General features: G+C 40.0%; 1 protein-coding gene across 5 annotated transcripts in view; it reads left to right on the top strand.

Annotated features, from left to right (window-relative positions):
• The first annotated feature begins 2,379 nt into the window (after nucleotides 1-2,379).
• LOC129779322 (arginine kinase-like) overlaps nucleotides 2,380-25,599 on the top strand; it is an 80,365-nt gene continuing 57,145 nt past the window's right edge. For 2 of the 5 annotated variants that reach the window (XM_055786736.1, XM_055786729.1), the window contains exons 1-2: nucleotides 3,941-4,115; nucleotides 20,927-21,250. In XM_055786736.1, coding sequence (XP_055642711.1) covers nucleotides 21,175-21,250 — 76 coding nt within the window. In that variant the 5' untranslated portion in view covers nucleotides 3,941-4,115; nucleotides 20,927-21,174. Of the gene's footprint in view, nucleotides 2,716-3,940; nucleotides 4,158-20,926; nucleotides 21,251-25,599 lie in introns of those variants that run through there. The other 3 variants (XM_055786732.1, XM_055786731.1, XM_055786730.1) reach the window with 3 other exon arrangements.

Genomic DNA, 25,599 nt, shown 5'->3' with positions numbered 1-25,599 from the left:
CCCAATTTATCATAACCGATAACGCGACAACATTTCTCTCGAAAGAGTTCCAAGAAATGCTCAACAAATATGAGATCCAACATTGGGCCAGTGCGAGGCATCATAGCCAAGCAAACCCCACAGAACGGCTAAATCGTACGATCAATGCGATGATACGGAGCTACGTACGAGAAAATCAAAGATTATGGGATACGAAAATATCTGAAGTGGAATTCGTGTTGAACAACACAATCCACTCTACTACAAAATATACGCCTTATCGAGTGATCTTCGGACACGAAATCGTGACGAAGGGAACCGAACATCTACTACAAGATGAAAATGATTACTCTCTCGAGGAGAGAGTAAAGAGATTGAAAACGATCAGTAAAACAGTTTACGAAAAAGTGATTAATCACTTAAAACGAGCTCACGAAACTACTAAGAAAAAATATGATTTAAGACATAAGCGCTACTCACCGATATTTGATGTAGGTCAACGGGTCTATAAAAGAACTGATGGAAAGTTCTTTTATAGACCCGTTGACTAGGGATAATTTCAACGCCAAATTAGGTGAAGTGTATGAACCATGCGTTATTCTTTCTCGGAAAGGATCCAGTTCCTATGAAGTTGTAGATCTTAAAGGAAGGAAACTTGGTGTTTTCTCAGCAAGTGATTTAAAAGCCTGAAAACAATTAACATTATAATCACTTGTTCGCCATATTGCGTGTGTAAAGTTGGGAGTCGAATGTACCCATGGTAAAATTTCCTTCGTTAAAGTCTATTGAGTCCACTCAGTGGTGGAATATTGTCCAGCAAACTTATTCCTGCCCACAAAATAATGTGCATGAATAAAAATGTGAAGGATAGGCGAAACTCGAATGCATTTTGGTGTCATCCAGCTTCAGGAAACGCCTAACCCAGGAACCTAAAAATAATAATAATAAGAATATTAAAAAAATAAATTAAATTAAAGTAATTAATTCAACTACGCTTAATAATGCTTACTTACCGCCCCAATTCGATCATAAATATTTATTTGACCGTTTTGTGAACAGTGGTTGAGCAGTGATATCATGCGTTACCGCGCGCCTTGTCAGAGTAAATTATATGACACGATAGAGTGATCTTCGATAGCACGACTTCAATACAATATAACTAACACCATCATACAATCATATCACAATGTCCAAGGACGTAGCCTTTAACTTCAAGGTCGTCTGGAACGTGGGCGATTTAAGATGAAAGAAGAGTATTGTGATCAACCTTTCAGGGAACTGAATTATTTTTCAAAAAAGTTGATTAGCTTTCCTTTAAAAATTAATTAAATTAAATTGTGAGATGAACCATTATGAAATGATCTTTGGCCAATAATTGAATAAATAAGGATAGCATACGTCTTCACAGCCATGGCAAATAGTTAATTTTTAAATTAGACCGAATCGCATGAATTAATAACTCTTCTATTGCTCTAGTACTCCGTCTGTGTGTAATCGGAGGTCTATTATTTTTCAATAATTTCACTCTGTGAACGCAGTCCGTGTGGCAATTCAATTTAGTGATGCAAAAAAAAATTCGCTCAAGGTTTATCGTTACATGACTTAACGATTATATAATTTTGTACCGGTACAATAAAAGTAGATTTATATTAATTCTTATTTGTTAGTTTCAAACTATTATTTATCAAGTTTTGCTCTAAATTTAGTTTATTCTTCATGCTCGTTGATTTTTGTTAGGTTAATTTGCACTATTGTTATACTTGTCTTTGCTATGTAGTTTATTTGTCAGCTGACTGTTCGTTATTTTGCTTGCTATTAGTATTGGTATTTGTTTAACTTGTTTTGTAATTGATGATTACTGGTACAGGTGCGGCACTGTGGTGATTGTTAGTGGTTTTCCTTAATAAAAAAATATTAATCACATTAATATTTTTTTACCCGAGCGGTGCGGTAGTGTGACATGTCCCACTGTGCGTTCGGGTGGTTCAAAACTCTGTCCCCTTCTACGGTGCTTAACATCTATATATTAACGGTACATAGTGGGAGAACATACGGATATTTCTACAAATAAAGCTAGCTAGAATATTTGAAAACAAACATATACTGAAAGAAAATAAAATTTAATATGATTATAAAGACATTTAAAATGAATAAAAGAAGGAAGATAGATTTAAATGACGGCACAGGGCTAACACCACACAAACCAGAATGTATAAACAGCCAAGACAACACTACACAACACAATTCACATCACAACAGTTGGCAAGATTGTATCAGAGGCGGTGTAACCCGACCCGAATGTGACCTGGCGGGTTTGAGAGAGTTTCGCCATACTCGAGGCGGACACTTTTATCGAAACCATCGGACAAAGACGCACCAACTTGAAGACGTTATACGATACAGTCGATACAGTTCGCGGAAAAGGGTAACATTAAATCCCAGAATATTGAAGTGAAGATTCCCTTCCGTTCGCGTAGCGAAAGTTGTACTGCTTCGTTGTCAATAACCATTGATGTGTCAACGAATAGTGAGGCTGACTCGTAATTTACACGTGTCGTATCCAAACTTCCGTTTCCTGTGCACCGGTCAAGGAGCGGAAATAGGACGAACCAACACCAGCAGACTGAACCAGTTTACCTGAAACAGAGCCAACTACAGTGAAGCAGTGGACTGGAACCATACCACGACAGCACGAAAATCCAGCGGCGGGCCCAGACACTTCAACACACCAACACCGTGAGTAATGTAAAAAGGAATAGGGAACTAGGGAATCAGGAAATTCAGGAATCACATAATAAATCGCCGTCGTAAACCAGAAGAAACACGTGTGTTTTCCCTATTGTACCAACCTCTTTCGGGTTAACCTAGTATAGGCTGTGATTGAGCCGACCCTGGGAAGGATCAGAGAGTCCATTGGGCTGCTAGGGCGTAACAGAGACAAGTTACATGTATGTGTACACTGTAAACATTGACTTGCCTTTTATTGGTTCAGTCTAGAATACAAATCCTGTAAAGTTTTTTCTGGCATGGATTTTAGACCGAATCTCTTTGTTTTCAGTCACTTTCCACCCTTGCTCAATTTCTCGTCGGTCTATTTCCAGGGAAGCCAACACAAATTGACGCCAAACTGAGGACTCTACACGTACTGAAAGATTCCTAATCACAGGGCCTGGGATATATATTTAGGAAAGGAAATTAGCTAGCGAAAACCGCGTAACTACCGATTTTACAATCTTATAAACTCCCAACGAGGTCGGATAGCAGATGCTGCGTTGTTTTTTTTTTCATCAGAATATAAGTTGCATAAACAAACTGCAAAACTTGTTATTGAAACTGTTATTGCCATGAATTAGCCACAATTCCATAAATTGAAGCAATCATTCATTCTGTAGCTTGATACATATTTAAATGTCTCAAATCAATTGCATCATCACGGTACCTTAAAGAGCAAGCAGCAGGCTTTCCTAAACATATTTAAATTGATTTCGATCTACAATGAGCCTCGCGACTCATGATTATCTGGCATTTCCTATTGTCCTTTCGCACATCGCCACTTACATTGGCTTTCTAGGACAAGCAGTCAATGAGTGTATTATATCAGTCTCTCCCACGTTAACACGCATTTTTACCGACCACCAGTTGTAGAAGTTTCTGTTCACATTCCTGCAGCGCGAAGCGTTTCAAACCCACAACTTTCTCCATCAACCAATTGGAGAGTAACTGACAGGTTCCAGACTGTTTTTTTTTTTTATTATACGCGTTCATTTTACAGGTTGAGAGCGCTGGGAGGAACGCTAATGTATTGCGTGACAGGATAGCACTGACCACGTGTCTGTACGATGCGATTGTGCACCAATAATGGGATACTGTACCGAAGACATCCAGACGTCCAGTTTCTCATGTAGAAGGATAGCAGCTAGAGCTGATCGCGAGTGAACTATCCGGTTCAGTAGTAGTTTACACCCGACCACGTGAACTTGTGCTTTTTCTTTACTCCAGCTCCGACGCAAGGAGCAATTGTAGTGTAAAGTGATTTGTTCAAATATTCATCACAACTATCCTATTTCTGTGGCATTCACAGTCGAACACGCCCATAAACAAGAAGATTGAATGGTGTTAGCGTTTTCCCCTGTTCGGTGAGTTATTCGAAGGGAAATTTGGAAGTAAAGTCAGTGTAAGTAAGTGAAAGTGATTCCAAACGGACACATGTTATTGCTCGTAAACAGGGTCAAAAAGTTAGAAAAACGCTACCGGTTTTGTGTTTTTGTTCGAGTGCAGATTATTGGCGCAAATTTTCCAGTCACGAATTTGTAAGGAACAGCAACGTCGGTATAGGCGTAGGCTTATACATCAGCTGTTAGTAATTCGAAGTTTGAATAATGGTGCATGTTTTCGTAGTGGTACACTTTCGGGTATCCTTCTGACACCACTTGAGCTGAACTGTACGCAAATAACAAAATTCAATAAAACCGATGCAGTTAGCATGGTAGCGATTTGATAGAAAGCATTGAATGCACGGGCGAGAAATTAGTTCTCGAAGGGTCACAGCCGTCATGAAGATGACTTTTCGAAGTCAAGGCTAATATCCAGCACACGAAGGTGTTTTGAAGGTGGTGATTTTACATGGGAAAGGATTAAAAATTAAATAGGAACATAACAAATGTATGAACCATAAAGGGAATAATGTGGCGCAACTACTATAGTGAATCATTATTTCGTCTAAGTTTATGATCATATTAAAGATCGGTTTGTTTTTTTCAGATTTGGTTATATATGATTTTATATAAGAAATCATCCGAGAAAATTCAGAAGATTTCTCCGGACGAAATCTAGCTAAAATGTTCCACGTAATCAAGGTAAACAACTTGGATTCAACACCATAGGAAACAATGTGGCAAACAATGTGTAATTTTTTTGAAGTAAATTTTATTAGTTTTCAGTGCACGGTGTCTAGCTTCTGACTTTTTTTTCAAAAACCGTTTTTTAATCAGACTCAATTACTTATTATCTAACGTTTACAGAGTCAAATTTCACCTTAAAATATAACTCATTTTCTATATAATTAAGACTAATAATTTAATAATAACTAAATCTAACACTAAATTGATTGGACAGGATTAGGATTTAGGACTAGGATGGAGCGAGTGGAGTAGTTTGGTTTGATGTGGAGGGAAGCAATCAAACAGTGATATCATTTCTTTTGAGAAATTGGTAAATAGAAAACATAAGGTTGAGGTCGCGACTAGCTAAGATGTCTCTAACCGGTAAGTCAGATTGCCTTCCTAGTGAATCCGATAGATTATACAAGACACATGTTCGATGTCATGATAACCATCACCACAAACGCAAATATTACTATCAACGATCCCAATGCGATACAGATGTGCATCTAACAAGGAATGATTAGACATGAGGTGGGACATCAGGCGAATTTGTCGATACCTTGGGAATAATTGTATGTAACCAGCGACCCATATTATCTTCACTCCAATTGCGTTGTCAATTGGGGAATACGTTATTAGGTTATTTATCGCTCAAAAATGGTGCCTTCTAAGGCCCCGAGCTTAGCAAACGAGTCCGCTTTCTCGTTACCTGGAATACCTGGAACCCAGGTTAATGTAATCCTATAAGATTCTACCGCTAATCTACCCAAGAGCTGTCTTATTCTCATAAGAAAATAACATGAGGCTCTTATAGGTTTTATCGAACGGATAGCTTTTCTTGAGCTGAGGCTATCTGAATAGATAAAGTAGTGATCAATCGACAATGATTCAATTTTTTCCAAAGCGTGAAAGATTGCAGCCATTTCTGCAACGTATACCAAGCATGGATTTCTCAATCTATAATAGACACTGAAGTTTTCATTAAATATACCGAAACCAGTGGAGTCATTAATGTATGATCCATCAGTAAAAACATTCTATTAGAGCTTACTTCGCAAAATTTCGACGAAAACATTCGTGGGAAAACCACAAGACGTGTATGTTCTGGAATATCACGTATTTCTTGGTGCATGGTTAAATTGAAATTTACAGCGGAATCAGAGAAGTACGATAGACAGTCTTGGTTGTTGATGCTCAGCGAAGGTTGCAATCCTTGTGAACGGAACTCAGCATATAAGGTGGTGAGCCTTGGGTCTGGATTCAATTGAAGAAGTTCATCGAAAATATCAATTACCAACGGGTTCATAATCTTACATCGAATGTGATATGTGTATGATAGTTCTATAACTCGAAGAGGCAAAGGAAGTTTTTTTTTATTAATATTTATAATGATACTACATCCCATTGAGAGATTAGATCTTCTTCACAATTTTTCGCCAATAGTCCCGATCCATGGCTGCAGTTCTCCAACTCCCGGCTGCACCGATTCTTGCCAAGTCCTGCTCCACCTGGTCCAACCACCTCGCTCACTGGGCTCCTCTCCTTCTTGTTCCTACCGAATTCGATGCGAACACCATCTTTGCAGGGCTGCTGTCCGGCAATCTTGCAACAAGCCCTGCCCATCGCACTCGTCCAGCCTTGGCGACTTTCTGAATGCTGGGTTCGCCGTAGAGTTGTGCCAGTTCGTAGTCCATTCTCCTTCTCCATACTCCGCTTTCCTGTACACCACCGTATATTGTTCTGAGCACTCGGCGTTCGAAAACTCCAAGCGTTTGTGAGTCCTCTTCAAGCATCGTCCATGCTTCGTGCCCATAAAGAACAACCGGTCGAATTAGGGATTTGTACATGGTACACTTCGTACGGGGCCGGAGTTTGTTGGACCTCAAGGATTTGCGGAGCCCATAGTAGGCACGACTTCCATTGACAATGTGTCTTCGAATTTCACTGCTGTTGTTGTTGTCAGTTGTTATCAACGAGCCAAGGTAAACAAATTCCTCTATCACCTCGAGCTCGTCGCCGTCGATCACAACACTACTACCAAGAAGAATTCTGTTGCGATCAGTCCCTCCAGCTAGCATGTATTTAGTCTAAAACACATTGATCCCAAGCCCAATCAGCCCTGCTTCGTGTTTCAGTCGGGTATACAAGTCGGTTACCGTCGCATGTGTTCTTCCGATTATGTCCACGTCGTCGGTGAAGCAGATAAACTGACTAGACTTGTTGAAAATCGTGCCCCGCATGTTGGAGCCCGCTCTCCGCATAACACCTTCCAGCGCCACGTTGAAGAGCAGACAGGAGATTCCATCGCCTTGTCGAAGTCCCCTGTGAGTCTCAAATGATTCCGACAGCTCACCTGAGATCCGCACACTGCACCGCACACCGTTCATCGTTGCCTGAATCAGTTTTGTCAGCTTTCGGGGAAAGCCATGTTCGTCCATGATCCTCCATAGCTGTCGTCGGTCGATTGTATCATATGCGGCCTTGAAGTCGATGAAGATGTGGTGTGTAGGGACCTGATACTCGTCGTCCGTCCGTCCGACCGTCGTCGAGCAACCGGGCATGAATCCGGCCTGATAACTTCCCACAAATCTACTTACTATTGGCGATAGGCGGCGGAAGAGGATCTGAGACAAAATTTTGTAGGCACCATTCAGGATTGTGATGGCACGATAGTTCCCACAATCCAACTTGTCGCCTTTTTTATAGATGGGGCAGATTACCCTGTCCTTCCACTCCTCCGGTAGCTGTTCTGTGTCCCAGATCCTGACTATCAACCGGTGCATACACTCTACAAGTTTTTCGGACCTCCCTTGAAGAGCTCCGCTACGAGGCCATCCTTACCAGCTGCTTTGTGGTTCTTGAGCTGATTAATGGCCTCCTTAACTTCACCCATCGTCGGGGGTGGTACGTCGTCGTTGTTCATTGCACCGGTGTAGTCCTCCTCAACGCCGTCTAGGAAGTACTCCACCCAGAACCCCAAGACCCATCGTATAAGTCGATTGTACGCACCCCAAAGCAATACGCAAGCCGCTCCATCTTTACACCGTACTCTAGAACCGATAATATCGTATTGTGTATAAACTTATGATGTCTCCTGGATGGACACCCCACCACGTTCTAGTTATTGTTATTATTGTTATAGAGGAATTTGATACTCTGTAGACATTTCTGTTTCTTATACGTTATATGTCTCCCTCAGGTACATCAGGAATCGAAGATATTTGAAATTCATAGAGTGCGTTATTGTTTTGCCGAATAAATGAAGCGGAAATTTTGCGGGTTTGTGCTTTTTGGAAAAAACTACCATCTCTGTTTTCTCCGTAGAGAATTCAATACCCAGATTGATAGCCCATGTGGACAAATTGTCCAAAGTATCCTGTAATGGTCTTTGCAGATCGGCGGACGAGGATCCCCTAATGGAAACCACTCCATCGTCGGTGAGTTGTCGTAGCGTGCAATGTCCCGAAAGGCAATTATCGATATCATTAACATGAAAGTTGTATAATAGGGGGCTCAAACATAAACCTTGTGGAAGGCCCATATAGCTTGGTCGGGAGACTGCTAAATTTCCATGAGCAAAACTCATGTGTTTTTTGACAGCAAATTATACAAATAATTATTTAAAGTTGGCGGGAGTCCACAATTATGAAGTTTATCCGATAATATATCAATAGAAACAGCATCAAAGCCCCTTTGATATCAAGGAAGACCGATGCCATTTGTTCTTCACGACCAAATTCAATTAGAATTTCAGACGAGAGCACAGCTAGATAATCATTCGTTCCTTTATCTCTTCTGAACCCAAACTGCGTATCTGAAAGCAAATTGTTCGTTTACACCCATTTGTTTTCATTTTCTCCAGCAATTTACGAATGCAGGATAGCATTGCTATTGGCCTATATTAATTGTGATCGAAGGCTGGCTTGTTGGGTTTTCGTATGGCTATAACTCTAACTTGTCTCCAGTCGCGCGGAACAATTTTAGCTCTAGAAATTTTTTGAACAAGTTCAGCATGCGTCTTTTGACAGAATCGGGGAAATTCTTCAATATATTGAACTTTATCTTATCCACTCCAGGAGCCGTGCTGTCACACGGAAGAAGGGCAAATGAAAATTTTACCAAAATTTTTCATACTTGCTTTGAAGCGGAATGTCACGTACGATATTTTGTGCTGGAGCGGGATCTGGACAAACCTTCCACGAAAAACTGTAGATCCAACGATCAGAGTATTCCTCACTTTCGTTATTGTGGCTCCGACCCCGTATTCCCGTTTCCCAAAGAGTGCTCATAGGCCATTGACGTACTCTCGCCAGTACCCATTTTTCTTCGCACTAGCCAAATTTTTAAGTTTGCGTTCCACGGCAATATAAAGTCGGAAACAGTCCATCGTACCGTGTTTTCTGAATTCCTTGAACGCAGTCGATTTTTCAAGATAAACTTTGGAGCACTCTTTATCCCATCATGGGGATGGAAGACGGTGTCGAAAATTAGTGGTAGGAACACGTTTTGCAATAGATAAATGTATTGGAAGATGATCACTACCATGGGGGTCTTGGATTACCTTCCATACACAATCCAATAATAAAGAAGAGAAAGAAGAGAAGCAAATTGAGAGGTCTAGAATACTATCTCTTTCGGGGGGTTTAGCTATCTTAGTAGCCTCCCAAGTGTTTAGAGTCGTCATGTTGAAATTATCGCACAGATCATAAATCAATGAGGCACGGGGATCATCATATTGTGATCCCCAATTCATTCCACGCGAATTGAAATCACCCAAAATTAAACGAGGGCCTGGCAAGGCTTCGACAATATCATTGAGCTGTTGACGGTAAACTGTAGTTCTAGGAGGAATATAAATTGAAGCAATACAGAGGTTTCTACCATTGATTTTTGTCTGGCAAGCAACAACCTCAATTCCTGTCATTGGAGGGAAATGGACTCTATGAAAGGACTGGCATTTTTCGGAACCCTAATAATACACCACCATACGTGCCACGATCAATACGAATTATGTTGAAAACGGAGAAGTTTAATTCGTTCTCTGGAGAGAGCCACGTCTCACAAAGGGCGAATGCATCACACTTGAAACAATGTATTAAAAATTTGAACGTGTCTAATTTAGGCAACAGGCTTCTGCGATTCCACTGTATAACAGTGATTGAATTATTGGCCTGTTGTGCTGAATTATCCATCGAAAGATATAAACGCAGCAAGAAAAGCTAATTTTTCTTTCAAGAAGGTCTTCACTGCCGGTAGTAGGCATACAATGAGGGTCTTAAGAGGCCCACTAACGTTTAGAGCATTCAAATGCTATCTACAAGAACTGAAAATGCCAACATCCCAGTACGAGGCTGTTGTTCAGATTGCGAAAATTGGGTATTACTGCTGGAATTAGTTAGGGCAGGTTGATTCAATTCAAAACTTTGGATGGAAGGAGGTACTGAGGGCCTCTGGTTAAAAGAAAAAGGAGGTACTGGCCTCTGTTCAATTGACACGGGTTTCTTCGAAATTAGCGTTCTATTTTGGGGGGTCACTAATGTATTTAAGGACTAAGATGGGATGGACTGTCCTTGTCTCTTCCCAGGGTTTCCTTGAGAAGCCAGAAAGCTTCCTGCATTGGGAGCGTTTGTAACAGGTTCGTCATTGCGCAAAATAGCAAAATAATTTGTGTTCCTGTGTCTTAGGTAGAGATTTTTTTCAAAATATCAGCGTAGGACTGCTTAGAGCGTTATTTCGAAGAGGGCTTGATATGATCCGCATGCTGTTTATATGCTGGGTATACGGATAGGTCATGTGGAGCTTCACCGCAATGAATACATTTAATTTTCAGTTTCGGGCATTCATCATCGGCATGTTCCTGTCCGCATTTACCACAACGTAATTTATTACAGCAAAAGGACATCGTGTGTCCAAATTGCTTACATTTAAGACAGTTAATGGGGCGTGGGATGAAAATGCGTACTGGTAAACGAACTTTATCAATGTCTACAATATCGGGAAGAGCTGAGCCGACGAAACGAGTCTTTGATAGCTACGGAATGTAATTTATTGCATTCCAGAATCTTCACCGACTTGATGAACGAGTCTTTGAAACGACCTTCTCCTTGCATAATACATTCCTCCGTGAGACCCGATTCAGTGATCACTCCGTCGATCTCAACTTCTCGACACGAAATGTAGACACGATAGTCATTTTTAAAAGCCTTCATACCTAACAATATCATTTGCTTGGGCAAGGCTCACAACAACTACTCGCAGTTTCTCTCGATTAACCTTAGTAATCTTAGACAACTTGCAGAAAAATTCTTCAATACTTTCGCTATTTTAATGACGTCAATCGGCTTAGTTAAAAAAAAAGAAGATATATGGCCCTGTCTTAGCTTCGGGGTAAGCCTAGTCAGGGAACTTTTAAAGCAGAAGGAGTTGGTGGGGCATTTATATCGGAAGCTAAAGATGGAGCATTTTCTTGAAGAATAGCAGGGGAAAGGGATTCAGCATGAAGGATAGGGGATTTATCATTTCAATAGACGGGTCAAGAGGAATATCCTCGTCCCCGTCCATTGTTAGAAAATTATAACTATTTAAACCTACTTGAACTTATTGTGTCCTTTATTGAGCCCCAGACAATTGATGATGATGCTTCGATGTGCAATTCCTACTGTACTTGACCGATCTCTAGATGAAATGTTGCCAGAGAAGAGTTCACGACCCAGCAGGTAGTTGTTTACGATACCGTTCGGTACTCAGGAAGTACCTACAAAGCAAAATTTAAAAAAGATTAGTGAAGTATTGCAGGTAACGATCGATTATAAATATTTCGAACGACTTGATAAAATTCCATTCTGTATTCCGTTCGGGTTGGTTTTGCATTTCGTTCGATCTGCTTCTCTTCGGACATTAAATGGGCAAAACGTCGGGGTGTGTTCTATGCTAAGAATATTACTTGGATTGTCGCTGGCCGTTCTTGACATTATCGGGAAATTATGAATTGTTAAGTATTATCAATCTTATCGTTCTTTGTAGAAAATTTGGCTGAATAATTCGAAAAACAGTTATTGATTTGCAGGAAACTGCATTTAATTTTGAGGAAACATGAGTTTGGAAAAATATAATTGAAGATCTTCTTCACATGTCCGTATTCCCCCCACTTCCCCTACTTAACATAAAACTTGTTCTAAGTGTAAGTGTGTAAGATACTATGCGCACGTAACTACTGTGGTAACGCCGGGTGGCAAAGTTTTAATACATAATTCAAGTCCCGGAACTTAATTGACACCCAGTTTATTCCACTTTTCTAGGATAATTCAAACAATTTTACAAAGGCTTCCGATTCTAGCAGGCTGTTGCCAGTTCAACGCTTCGAACAAGAATTCACTAGGAGTTTAGAGTTAGATTAGTGCGGGGAAAAGGTGCGCACCTAACTGTTGTCGTCCAATAACTCTTGAAATAAAAACAAATGAAATTCAGTTTGGTCACCAAATTGTTTATCTATATATTACCTTCGAAACGTAGTACAAGAATCTCTCGAGTTTTTTTTTTGTAGTTGGACAAATACCTATCCTAATACAAAATGGCAAAATGACCGTACGGGGCAAAGGTGCGCACATATTGAATTGAACTTCTGAGATAACTTGTAATATAAATGCTTTATCATTACCAACGGAAGAAACATCCTTACTAGAACGTGTAGGCACCATCCAGTGGGGAGGAGGGGGTGTTGTATGATGTTTCATGGGTGGAGACGGGTGATTGTTATGGTCGTGCATATAAGATATCTGAAAATGTCTAACAAAATTATTTTATTGACAAATCAAGTTTTTAAATACATAGATAACTTCATCTGATTTATTTGAAACTCAATGTTAAAAAAAAACAATATATATACTCGACAAAAAAATTAGAGGAACAGATTGCGAAGACGGAAATTTCAAGTGATTTTTGACATGCTGTAACTTCGTGAAAAATCAACGCATATCGATGAGATGCGCACCATTTTGAAGCTACAACTTTCAGATATTAGAATACTTTACGAACATATTTTTATATTGGTGTGTGTAGGTGTAGTGGGCAACAATATCGGGAAGAAACGAGAAATCGATTTTTCTTCCCACACACAGATATTTCAGTTTGAATGAAAAATTACCCCATCGTCTTTGATGATGAATTATTCAATAAACAATCATCGCACCACAAATCGAAAGGCAGTTTTGAAAACTCCAATAAATTCTGCACAAGGATAATTTGCTATTTCGACGAAAAAAAAATATTTGAATTTTTTGCATAGATTTCAAAAAAGTGCCAAAAACAGGATTTTTACAGTGCTTTACAAAATCTACAGTAATTCTGCAAATATCGCAGTATGTTCTGATGTTTGCAGGTGAATTTTTAGCTTAGTGTATTCCCTAAATATCTATGAACGTTTGATATTGATATGTCCAGCCGTTTTTTCTAGCAGTCTTAATCCACAAACTCATAAAGACGAAAGTTACGAATCGTCCAATCTGAGAGTCGCGTTGGATTTTGTACTTCTGATACGATTTGCGATTAAATGCTCCCCTAATTTACTCCAAATTTTGAAAAATCGACCAGAAAAAACGGCTGAACGTATCAATATGAAACGTTCACAGATGTTTAGGGAATATATTAGGCTAAAACTTTACTTGTAAACATTAGAACTTACTGCGATATTTGCAGAATTACTGTGGATTTTGTAAAGCACCGTAAAAATCCTGTTTTTGGCACTTTTTTGAAACCGATGCAAAAAATTCAAATAATTTTTTTTCGTCAAAATAGCAAATTATCCTTGTGCAGAATTTATTGGAGTTTTCAAAACTGCTTTTCGATTTGTGGTGCGATGATGATTTATTTAATAATTCATCATCAAAGACGATGAGGTAATTTTTCATTCAAACTGAAATATCTCTGTGTGGGGAGGTCCTACAGGAACGTTCTAGGAACCAAATGAAAGCTGGTTGATAAGGTTAATTGGATTTGCTGTTGAGTTGATTAGCAAAAAATATGTACGTAAAATATTCTAATACCTGAATTTTGTAGCTTCAAAATAATGCGCATCCCATCGGTATGCGTTGATTTTTCACGAAGTTACAGCATGTCAAAAATCACTTAAAATTTCCGACTCCGCTATCTGTTCCTCTAATTTTTTTGTCGAGTGTATATGAAGTTCATTGTGAAAACAAAAACATAAACGAAACATAACCGTTATTGAATTGAATGCATAGTGAAAATAAAAACAATTTTCATTTGAAATTCATTTTGAATTATTTTTAAGCAATTGTTTATTTATTTTTCTTCCCCTCTTGGATTTCAGTTCTGAGGATTTCGACGCTTTGCCTTGGAGCGATGTTGCTTCGTTGCGCTCTTGTGGGTTGTGGGTTCGAAGAGACAGACGATGTTTCCTCATGCAGCTAGAAACCCAATCCCTTCATGCCAGTTTCGTTGAATTCGTGCTGGAGGTTGTTGGCTTTAATTTTAAAATCCAGGCGCCGTAAAACTTTGAGAGTCATACCATAGATAGCTTTGTTCAGTGCTCTGCAATGGTTCGCCAGATCCTCAGATTGCTCACTCGTAAATATTGGTCTGAACTGTGCTAGGTGCTTGCTGGAACATCCCAGCAGAAGTATAAATGTCAATAAAAGAAGATTCAAATCATAAATTACTTACTTATATGAGCCTCTTCCTCAGAGCTGATTCATAAATACCGAGATCTGCCGCAATCCGACGCTTCGAGACTCTCTCCCGAAGCCTCTGTCGGGTCATTTCGAGTATTTCTGGAGTGCATTTCTTCAAACTAGTTTGCTTCTTGTGATTCCCGTTAAAAATTTGGTTGAAAACATTTTATATTTTTTTGAGGGCACTTTTGCCCCACAACCGCTGCGCATTTTTGCCCCGCAAGCGATTTTTCAACTAATCGAATTTCTAGAAAAGGCTCTTGAACGTTTTCACAAAAACGAATACGCACTATTATCTACTGTAGAATGAACGTTTCCTTGATAATGTAGTTTCGTACTTTCCGGTTATTTTAGGCAACTAAATCATCATCCCCAAAATTGAAAAAATAAGACCAAAATAACGCAAAACTCTTCTTACCTCATAACTTTTTGCCACCTTCATGGAATGTATCCTGTTTATATGTGTGAGCTGCTGGTGTAATAATGGTTCAAACGAATATACTTTTGCTGAATTGTTATGCTCGTTTGTTTCAAAAAGGCCAATGCGCACTTTTGAACCGTGCGCTCGTTTGCCCTAGTAAAGCTGCGGATTAATAATGAGTAATTAACACAGCTAGTAAAGTGAACTGATGTGTGACTCATCTAAATATGTTTTCATGTTTTTTCAGTATACAAAGTAAATCTACCTTATCTGCATTACCCCACCAAACGACATTTTTCCAATCAGTTTTTATATCATTAGAGAAGCGTGTTGGTCAACTATTCATGATTTTTTCAATGTGAGAAAAATGTCTCTTATTTTCCATGCCTTCAACGGAAAGCCAGAATTGCGAAAAAAGCCTATCTTCCCTTCCATCAAACTGTTCGAAATAATTACGTTGGATAGGCGTAGTAGGGGCCAATTGGTCAATGAAGGCAAAGTGGTCATCTGCTTGTTTGGTAATATAACTATTGACAATAGCTGCCATATTGATCGCCACCTTAAATTCGATGAGTTTCATGACTTTTAAGTTACCTTGTGCTTTAGTAGAGCTGTCGCAAGTCAAAATATAAATAAAAACAGAAATTACGGGAAACGTAAGAAAACACGTTTTAAACCGCATTTTGTTTTTCAAACGGCCGCCATTTTGTCAAAAAAGATGTTTTTGACTTGTCTGAGGTTCATGCGATAGCGGCATCTTTACTGATTCAGAATCTGTTCAACTTTTTTGTTTCAGATAATCAGAAGGGCTGGAATCGTGTACGCCATGGCCCAACTTTTTTTTGAACCCCCTCACTTCATCAGCTCTCCATTATTCAAGTTGTGAATATTTCTTCTCCGTTCAATTTTTGTTTAATTGTCAAAAGATAGATAAACAAATAATGATATAATGTATAGTAAAAACTTTCTTTGTTTTATTTTTACGGAGCTCGAAAAAACGTCCGAAATTTGTTTTAACCATTATACTTCTAAAAGTATCTGGCAATACGCCAATTGTTTTAGGGCTGCTAAAAATGTACGATATTTATGTATGTAACAAAACCATGATTTCAGAGCCCCAGCAGAAAATTCTTTTTAAAATCGTTGAAAGTGCCACAATTTGATAGTCAAAATCAATTTCCGTGTCAAAATATTTCTAGCTTACTTGTGACATATCACTTTTTATTCTCGGGCCAGTTCTGTTGCTCTTATTTCTTTCTTGATCTCCGGGAATCGTGGGAGTATGACGTCGTTTATTGGCGCTATGTAAAGCGTCGTTAATTAATCCTGCGCACTCATTTCGAGAAACCGGAGTTGTCACATCGGGACATCGGCAAGATGCTGGGAATCGTCCAATCCACGGTCAGCAGAGTACTAAAACGATACTTCGAGAACCTAACCATCGACCGGAAGGTGAAGAACGGAAGGTGAAAAAATGGATGCTCCGTCAGTGAAAAAGATCACAAGCGCGTAGTTAAGCAGTTTAGACGTGATCCGAGAAGTTCGGTCCGGGATGTCGCCAATAAGCTGAATTTGTCAAGTTCATTCGTCCAACGGACCAAGCAGCGGGAGGCCCTGCGTACATACAAGGTTCATAAGGCTCCTAACCGCGACGAAAGGCAAAACATGGTGGGGAAGACGCGAGCCCGGAAGCTGTACACCGAAATGCTGACGAAGCCGCATTGCCTGGTTATGGACGACGAAACCTACGTCAAAGCGGACTTTCGTCAGCTGCCGGACCTGTTGTTCTTCTCCGCAGAGGACAAATTCAGCGTTCCGAAGGAGATTCGCAAGCAGAAACTATCCAAGTTTGCCAAAAAGTACATGGTGTGGCAAGTGATCTGCTCTTGCGGAAAGCGGAGCGCCCCCTTCGTGATGACCGGCACGGTAAACGGGCAGGTTTACCTTAAGGAGTGCCTACAGAAGCGCTTACTACCACTATTGAAGCAGCACGAGGGCCCGACTATCTTCTGGCCGGATCTCGCTTCGTGCCACTATTCAAAGGACGTGTTGGAGTGGTACGAAGCCAACGGGGTCACCTTCGTGCCAAAGGAAATGAACCCGCCCAACGCGCCGGAGCTTCGCCCAATAGAGAAATATTGGGCGATTATGAAGCAGGCCCTCCGGAAGAACCCAAAAGTTGTCAAATCGGAGGCGGACTTCAAGAGAAAATGGATTTCTGTTCAAAAAAAAAACTACAACCTGACGATGTACAGAACCTTATAGACGTGGTAAAGAGGAAGGTGCGAGCATACGGGCTTGGGCTCGAAGTATGAATCAAAAGAAAATGCCAAAAGTTGTTTAATAGTTTTTATTTTACTGTCTAAAATTTTCAAAAGGATCGGTCTACTGGGCGAATTTCTACAGCGTTTTTTCCGTGATGCAATTTGATGTGACACACCCTTTATATATATATATATATATATATATATATATATATATATATATATATATATATAAAATATATATAGAGGGTTTTCCATTTCGGGCTTCCGAAAGTATACAGCCCTGCGCTGACAACCGTTTGACATAGCTGTCAACCAAAGCGTCATATCGTTAGTTGAATGTCTGCCATTTTACAATATGGATCGTTTTAGCATCGCACAACGTGTTAATTTTGTTAAATTATACTATAAAAATGATGAAAAACCGGCAAATGTTTTTCGAGCATTACGGACGGATTTTGGTCGTCATGGACGGCCTACAGAGCACACAATCGCTAATGTAGTGCGTAAATTCGAACAAACTGGATCCGTAGCGGATATTGTGAAACCTGTGCATCATCGTAATGTGCGTTCGGCCGAAAATGTTGCTGCTATTGCTGCCAGTGTGGAGGACCCGAATGTTTCGTTTCCACGGCGTGCTCAGCAATTGGGCTTGTCAAACACATCATTGTGGCGAATTTTGCATTTGGACTTGCACCTATATCCATATAAAGTCCAACTGGTACAAAAATTAGAGCGTGGTGACCATGGAATGCGTCGGGCATACGTCGATTGGGTGAACGATGTTAACCGATTTTTTTTGCCACAAATTGAAGATATGGATACGGATGACATGTGCTTTCAGCAGGACGGCACCACGTGCCACACAACACGACCGAACATGGCCATATTGCGAACGAAATTTGAGGGACGCATAATTTCGCGTTTTGGTTGTGCCAATTGGCCGTCCAGATCATGCGATTTGAACCCGCTAGCCTTTTTTTTGTGGGGTTATGCGAAAGACCGTGTCTATGCCAATTCTCCGCAAACTCTTGAACATTTGAAAGACAACATTCGTGAAGTTATGACCGAGATACCGCCCCATATGTGCCGAAAAGTCATCGAAAATTACCTGTTCCGGATCAAGGTGTGCGAGGAAGCCCTAGGTGGACATTGGAATGATGTTGTATTTCACACATAATGGCATAAACCAAACTTTAATTTGAAATAAAAGTTTCGAATTCTAAGTGTGTTTTATTTCAATTTACTTTCGGAATTTAATGTTGAAAAACCCTGTATATATATATATATATATATATATATATATATATATATATATATATATATATATATATATATATATATATATATATATTAGGCTGTCAAAAAAGTCCTGCGGTATTTTTTTTTAATTTTCATTTGTTCATAAAATTAGTTACAATCATCTGTTTTACGTCAAATATGCGCCGTTTTGTTCGATGACTTGTTCCAAACGAGATGCCAGCTTCATAATACCCCTGTTATAGAAGCTCGCTTCCTTATTGGCAAAAAACTCGGATAGCCAATTTTCACAGGCCTCTTTTGTGGCTAACTTCTGACTACCTAGCTCGTTCGCCATGGACAAAAACAGGTGGTAGTCACTTGGTGCAAGGTCCGGACTATACGGCGGATGCAAAAGAAACTCCCATCCGAGCTCCCGGAGCTTCTGTTCTGGCGCGTCACCAAAGAAGTGTGTGGCCTGGCGTTGTCCTGATGGAAGACAAAGCGGCCTCTGTTTATCAAAGATGGCCTCTTCTTCATGAGTGCTACTTTCAAGCGGTCCAGTTGTTGGCAGTACAGGTCCGAATTGAGCGTTTGGCCATAGGGAAGCAGCTCATAATAGATTATTCCTTGACAATCCCACCAAACACACAGCAGAACCTTCCTGGCCGTTAATGAGGGCTTGGCCACCGTCTGAGCCGCTTCAGCGGGCTTCGACCACGATCGTTTGCGCTTCACGTTGTCGTAAGTGACCCACTTTTCATTGCCAGTCACCATCCGCTTCAGAAACGGGTCGATTTTGTTGCGATTCAGCAGCGATTCACATGCGTCGATACGATCAAAGATGTTTTTTTGCGTCAACGTGTGTGGCACCCATACATCGAGCTTCTTTGTGAATCCAAGCTTCTTCAAATGGTTAATAACGGTTTGATGACTTATCCCCAGCTCTTGGCCGATGCTACGGCTGCTACTATGCCGGTCTTTCTCGGCTAATTCAGCGATTTTGTCGCAATTTTCGACGACAGGCCTTCCGGAGCGTGGCGCATCTTCGACGATCGTTGTGCGGTGGAAATAGAAACTATATCGGGTCCATAAACTGCACAAATTTTATTGGCATTTTGAGATGCATTTTTGCCTTTGTCATAGAACTACTGTAAAATATTCATATTTGAGAGGAGGCGATCGGGCGTAGTGGTAACATCCATGCCTCTCACGCTGAAGGTCACGAGTTCAATTCTCACTCCCGACATTCTTTCAAAAATGGAAGTAAAAGTGACGAACCAGCCAAATGAGTTGAAAATCACTATAATACAGATATATAAAAAAAAAATCCATATTTGAGACACTATAACTCACGAACGACTTAACCAAACAAAACACTGTCAAGGACAATATTATACCTTTCCAACAAGCTATAGTATGACTCGATACAATGAATACAACTAGAACTACGCGCTTACAACGACACCTCTTGGAAATACCCGAAAAAGTGTATCATATGTATTCTAATTCGTTTACATTCATTTTCATAGCCCCTTTCAGTGAATGCGCAATACAAAAACCGTAGTTTATTTATTATTCAAAATTATGGAATTTTATGAGATTAGTTTACATGTATGTGTGGCTTCAGTAAAACTAGAGAACTTTTTTTTTAAGTTGTCACACGCGTATATTTTTTAATAACAGCTTAACGAATGGTTCTACTGGTGAAATTGTTTCTCTGGAAATACTACAAGACAAAGCATATCTAAGCCCTCTTATAGTGTCGAATTCAAAATGATCATTCATATTCAATTAATTTTTTACGGAGTGTTTGATATTCTGTTTATTTTTTGTGATTATGAACGATTACTCTGCCTTTTAGCATAGATGAGTTTCAGTCTCATCACTTCAGCTATAGCTGACAGGACGATGCCTTCACAAATATGTAAACAGCTGAGCGTATCAAGTAGAACAACGCTACACTGTAAACATTGAATATACGAGCGGCCTGATCTATCAATTATTATTTTCTGAGTATATAAATTGATATTCGTTCCGTAAGAAACGAATCAACTAATCGAGTACTTGTAGTTCAATTAGTTAGTTAGGCAAATATATCACTGTTCGCGGAATCTATGCAATTTTGTGTAGTAATCATTTTATGTTTGACCAGCCAATTATACCCGATGAATTCAGAAACGCTTGAATTTGTAATTACCGGCGCATGTTCACTTCTCGACACATGCAGCCTAATATTTGAACAACAAACAGATTATCTATCCTAGCACATTCAACTATCCGTCGTGACTGGAAGCTCTGCATGGAAATGGGGCCATATATGCTGAATAATCAGAACCATGATTGTTTCTCTTGCATTCTAATAACGGAATAAACTGCATTAACAATTCACAGACAAAAAAATATCTGATTAATCAAAATTTATCAAACTTCACTTGTTTTCTTCCACAGATTAAATGCTTCAATCCGTGCTAAATCATAACCAGCATTTTGTCGCTAAGGATACTTCATTTGTCACCCGCGAGACTATGTGAACTGCCAAGTATACGAGCGGCGTCATATTTTTCGAAGAAAAAAAACGATGAACTGTGCGTGTTGGAAAGCGAGAGGTTCAATCATTCAAAGTTTTGCAAGCAGGATACAATACTAACAGTGGTGCCGAAACAATTGCCCACGTTCACCCACGAACACCCACCAAAATGGCTCCCCCAGGTCTTGCGAAGGAGAGGAGGAAAAAAACGCACGGATTATACTTCCACTCATCGCCACCAAAAGGTAAGTTCGCCAGGGAATGAATCAAAGCTACTTCGAGACCGCGAGTGCGATGGAAACTGTTCGTACTTTGTCACGAGTGGGGAAAATTTGTTTGGCCTTTAACATTCTCCGAACTGATGAATGTTCAGTTCGAAGTGCCAATAACTTTATTGACGCGCCAATTCGTATGTCTGTGCTACCCTTGGAGTAACTAACATGTGTTTTCTCCGGCACGGAATATGCAGCCATGTCTCGTGCTGGACAACTATTTCAAGAAGATGATTGATTGCTAAAATTGGTATGTGAAGGACGAAAATTGAATATGCTCTCCATACAGCTAATGAATATGTGGTATAAGGATGTTGGGCTCTCTCCATTGCTGGATTAAGTTACAAGTGGTGTTGAGGCAGAGAACACCTAATGTATCTAATTGCTTCAATATACAGAGTGTGTTCAATAAATTCGAATACACTTTGAAATGTGTTAAAAAATGAAAATAAAGAATCGCACGCTGCACGCACCTGATCCATTTCTCGATAAACACTAAAGGGTGTGTCACATCAAATTGCATCACGGAAAAAACGCTGTAGAAATTAAATTTTTAGGAATTATATCTTCAGCTTTCGCTTATAATCAAATAAGAGTGTATAGATCACGTTGGCCATGCTTCACTGTCAATTTTTCGTAAATTTGGAAAAATGTCGTCGAATGAAAAAGAGTGTCGTGAATTAATCCTGTGCACTCATTTCGAGAATCCGGAGTTGTCACATCGGGACATCGGTAAGATGCTGGGAATCGTCACAGAGTACTAAAACGATACTTCGAGAACCTAACCATCGACCGGAAGGTGAAGAACGGAAGGTGAAAAAATGGATGCTCCGTCAGTGAAAAAGATCACAAGCGCGTAGTTAAGCAGTTTAGACGTGAACGAGAAGTTCGGTCCGGGATGTCGCCAATAAGCTGAATTTGTCAAGTTCATTCGTCCAGCGGACCAAGCAGTGGGAGGGCTTGCGTACATACAAGGTTCAGAAGGCTCCTAACCGCGACGAAAGGCAAAACATGGTGGGGAAGACGCGAGCCCGGAAGCTGTACACCGAAATGCTGACGAAGCCACATTGCCTGGTAATGGACGACGAAACCTACGTCAAAGCGGACTTTCGTCAGCTGCCGGGCCTGTTGTTCTTCTCCGCAGAGGACAAATTCAGCGTTCCGGAGGAGATTCGCAAGCAGAAACTATCCAAGTTTGCCAAAAAGTACATGGTGTGGCAAGTGATCTGCTCTTGCGGAAAGCGGAGCGCCCCCTTCGTGATGACCGGCACGGTAAACGGGCAGGTTTACCTTAAGGAGTGCCTACAGAAGCGCTTACTACCACTATTGAAGCAGCACGAGGGCCCGACCATCTTCTGGCCCGATCTCGCTTCGTGCCACTATTCAAAGGACGTGTTGAAGTGGTACGAAGCCAACGGGGTCACCTTCGTGCCAAAGGAAATGAACCCGCCCAACACGAACGGAGCTTCGCCCAATAGAGAAATATTGGGCGATTATGAAGCAGGCCCTCCGGAAGAACCCAAAAGTTGTCAAATCGGAGGCGGACTTCAAGAGAAAATGGATTTCTGTTAAAAAAAAACTACAACCTGACGTTGTACAGAATTTATGGACGGGGTAAAGAGGAAGGTGCGAGCATACGGGCTTGGGCTCGAAGTATGAATAAAAAGAAAATGCCAAAAGTTGTTTAATAGTTTTTATTTTACTGTCTAAAATTTTCAAAAGGATCGGTCTACTGGGCGAATTTCTACAGCGTTTTTTCCGTGATGCAATTTGATGTGACACACCCTTTAGTGGGAGCCTCCGACGCCTGGATATGGTCGCCCAAACTATCACCGACGTGGCGCTCTGGAATCGTGGGATGTTTATGTGGGACCGGGGGATGGTGACCATCGTCGGCGCCCACAGCTGATCATTTTGGACATTGTGCGGCTGTTACAAGGCAAAGAGTTTTTCATCATAGAACACGAACTCCTGACCTTCGTGCCGCGAAAGTATCAGTTTGGTTCTGCCCAGCCTCTTCTTCGTTGTAGCCTTCGTTACCCTGTGAACCTTGCGTTTTTTGTACGGCTTGTATCCCAGGTCCTTCGTCATGATGGTGTGGGCTGTCCCGATCGACACATTGCATCCCGAGAAGCTCAACAAAACTGAGTGATTCTATGAAACGAAGTGTTTCAGAAAACCAGAAAACGTTGAGTTTCTTATGTTTATGTTGGAATATTTATCTTCGACAAATCATCAATTTTGACGACGGTTCACATATTCAATGTTACCTCACCTCTCAGATTTTTTTTATTTCGACGATTAATTCGTATTCGAAATTACTTTGTTTTTGGGGCAAAATGAGCCACCACCGGATAACGACTTACAATGTTATGTTTTCTAGAGCTGATATACATTATCACATGTTGCTCTTCAAGGGGTTCCTTTTGTTGCTTCGACCCTGGAAAAATATGCCACCCCAACCTGAACCAAACCTCAATATGTGAAGCGCTATATGTTTCTTACTACGTTTTTGTACGTATGAGAAAATTCTGATTACTACTCTAGGCGAAAAGGCTCGGATTACTTCATACATAAACCTACTTTCTCAATAATGATTCAAACAAATTTGGACGTGAAAGAACGTATAAATCTAACCCATTTAGCATAATATGTACAGGTGTTCATTTTACCACCACCAGGTGATCATTTTAACCGCACGCTAAAAAATGTTCGATTTTACTACTTTTTTTCTTTTTATGAAATATGTACTATTTTTCATTTTGATTGTCCAGTTACGTTTCGGCAGACTGCCATTACAGTTAGATTGCGCTACGATGGCATGAGGATAACGGAGTTAAATTCATCCCAAATCAACTGAGTCCATCCGAGTCCGAGTTCTATCAATATAGAAAGTTTGGTCAATTCATCGACATAGAAGGTACGCTGTCGCCATCTAGCGGATATTATGAATGTATGAGGAAAAAGTAAACAAACCGTGTGTTTTTCAACTGTACTTTGAGTGCTTTTTTTCTCGAATTCTTTTGTAGTTTTTAAAAAAACGAATAGTGATAGAGTGAAGCTTAGTAAAGCAGTTTTTACTTCAGGAACCGTTTATTTATTGCGTTGACATACAATACAGACTCGAATAAGAGTACCTTCATTGAGACTAGCATGCTCAAATGCAGTTGTAAATTTTCATACATTGAATCAACTTGAAATGTTGTTTGCATGGTCAGGTTACATAGTGCGGATCCGTGTATAATCATCACTAGAAGAACTCCTAAATTTTTTCAACAGGACCTTTGAAAAGTGAACCTCATAAGAACGAATTGCCTTTACAATAAGGAAATTGCTTTTGTTAGTAATACTGCAAAATATGATCATAACGCTGAATCTTACTGTCGCTCGATATGTATAGTCGTTCCTGATTATAAATTAAGATATTGGCCCAGAATAGTGTAACCTTTCATCGAAAACAGATGAAACCTGATACCTCGAATAGCTTTAACGGCTCAGGATGGAGATTGAGCTATTGATAAACAACCGTACCTGATATCTTCATATCAACGCGTTGCATTTCTTTCCACCAGGTATGTAAAATTACCCACGACGACCAAACGACTTCCTCCGGCAGTGAAATTAAAAATATCTCCCAGGCCCACAAATACATTGCATGTTGCGTTTCCTCCCAATAATAGCCTCCTGAAAAAACGCGAAAAAAATCATTACTAGACACTGTTTTCGCTCACGATTTTTTTTATCAATTGTACAAAACTCGTTACACTTTTACTTAGAATATTCATTTGATACGAACAATTTATTATTTGTATATAAATTTGCTAGCCAACACTGTAATCGAAACAGTCGTGCTCCTTTTAATGTGCCGCGAATAAATTAGACCTTTTTCAAATGACAAATTGTTATTGTTTTTATTTTTCTCAAATACCCTTGTAGGGAAAGTGACGGGAATACGGACATGTTAAGAAGAACTTGTATTCGATTGTTGTTAAGCCTCTCAGGCTGAGTGCACCTTAACATCCAAATGCGTCCTTGAACCTCGTTCAGACTCTGACCTGGTTTGAGTTCAATGGATGGAAATAGGGGAAAAACGAAACCATGGCAATTGTTTGAATGAAATAATGAATAGTATGAAAAATAAAAATCTAGAGATACTTGGAAAAGAAACAACCAAAATCGTACTACTGTTGCCGAAGTCAACAATTGTATCTTTGGAAACTCATGTATTTTTGTGAAATTGAAACTGGAAGCAAAGAGCACTTCAGTGGCCATTTCAAACAGAAGGGTAAACAAACAAATGCCGGAGATCCGGGAAAACAGTC

This window comes from Toxorhynchites rutilus, chromosome 3, assembly GCF_029784135.1.
Source record: "Toxorhynchites rutilus septentrionalis strain SRP chromosome 3, ASM2978413v1, whole genome shotgun sequence".
Taxonomy (NCBI): Eukaryota; Metazoa; Arthropoda; class Insecta; order Diptera; family Culicidae; genus Toxorhynchites; species Toxorhynchites rutilus.
Note: the sequence above shows the minus strand (reverse complement) of the source record. Positions and strands in the feature narration are given on the sequence as shown.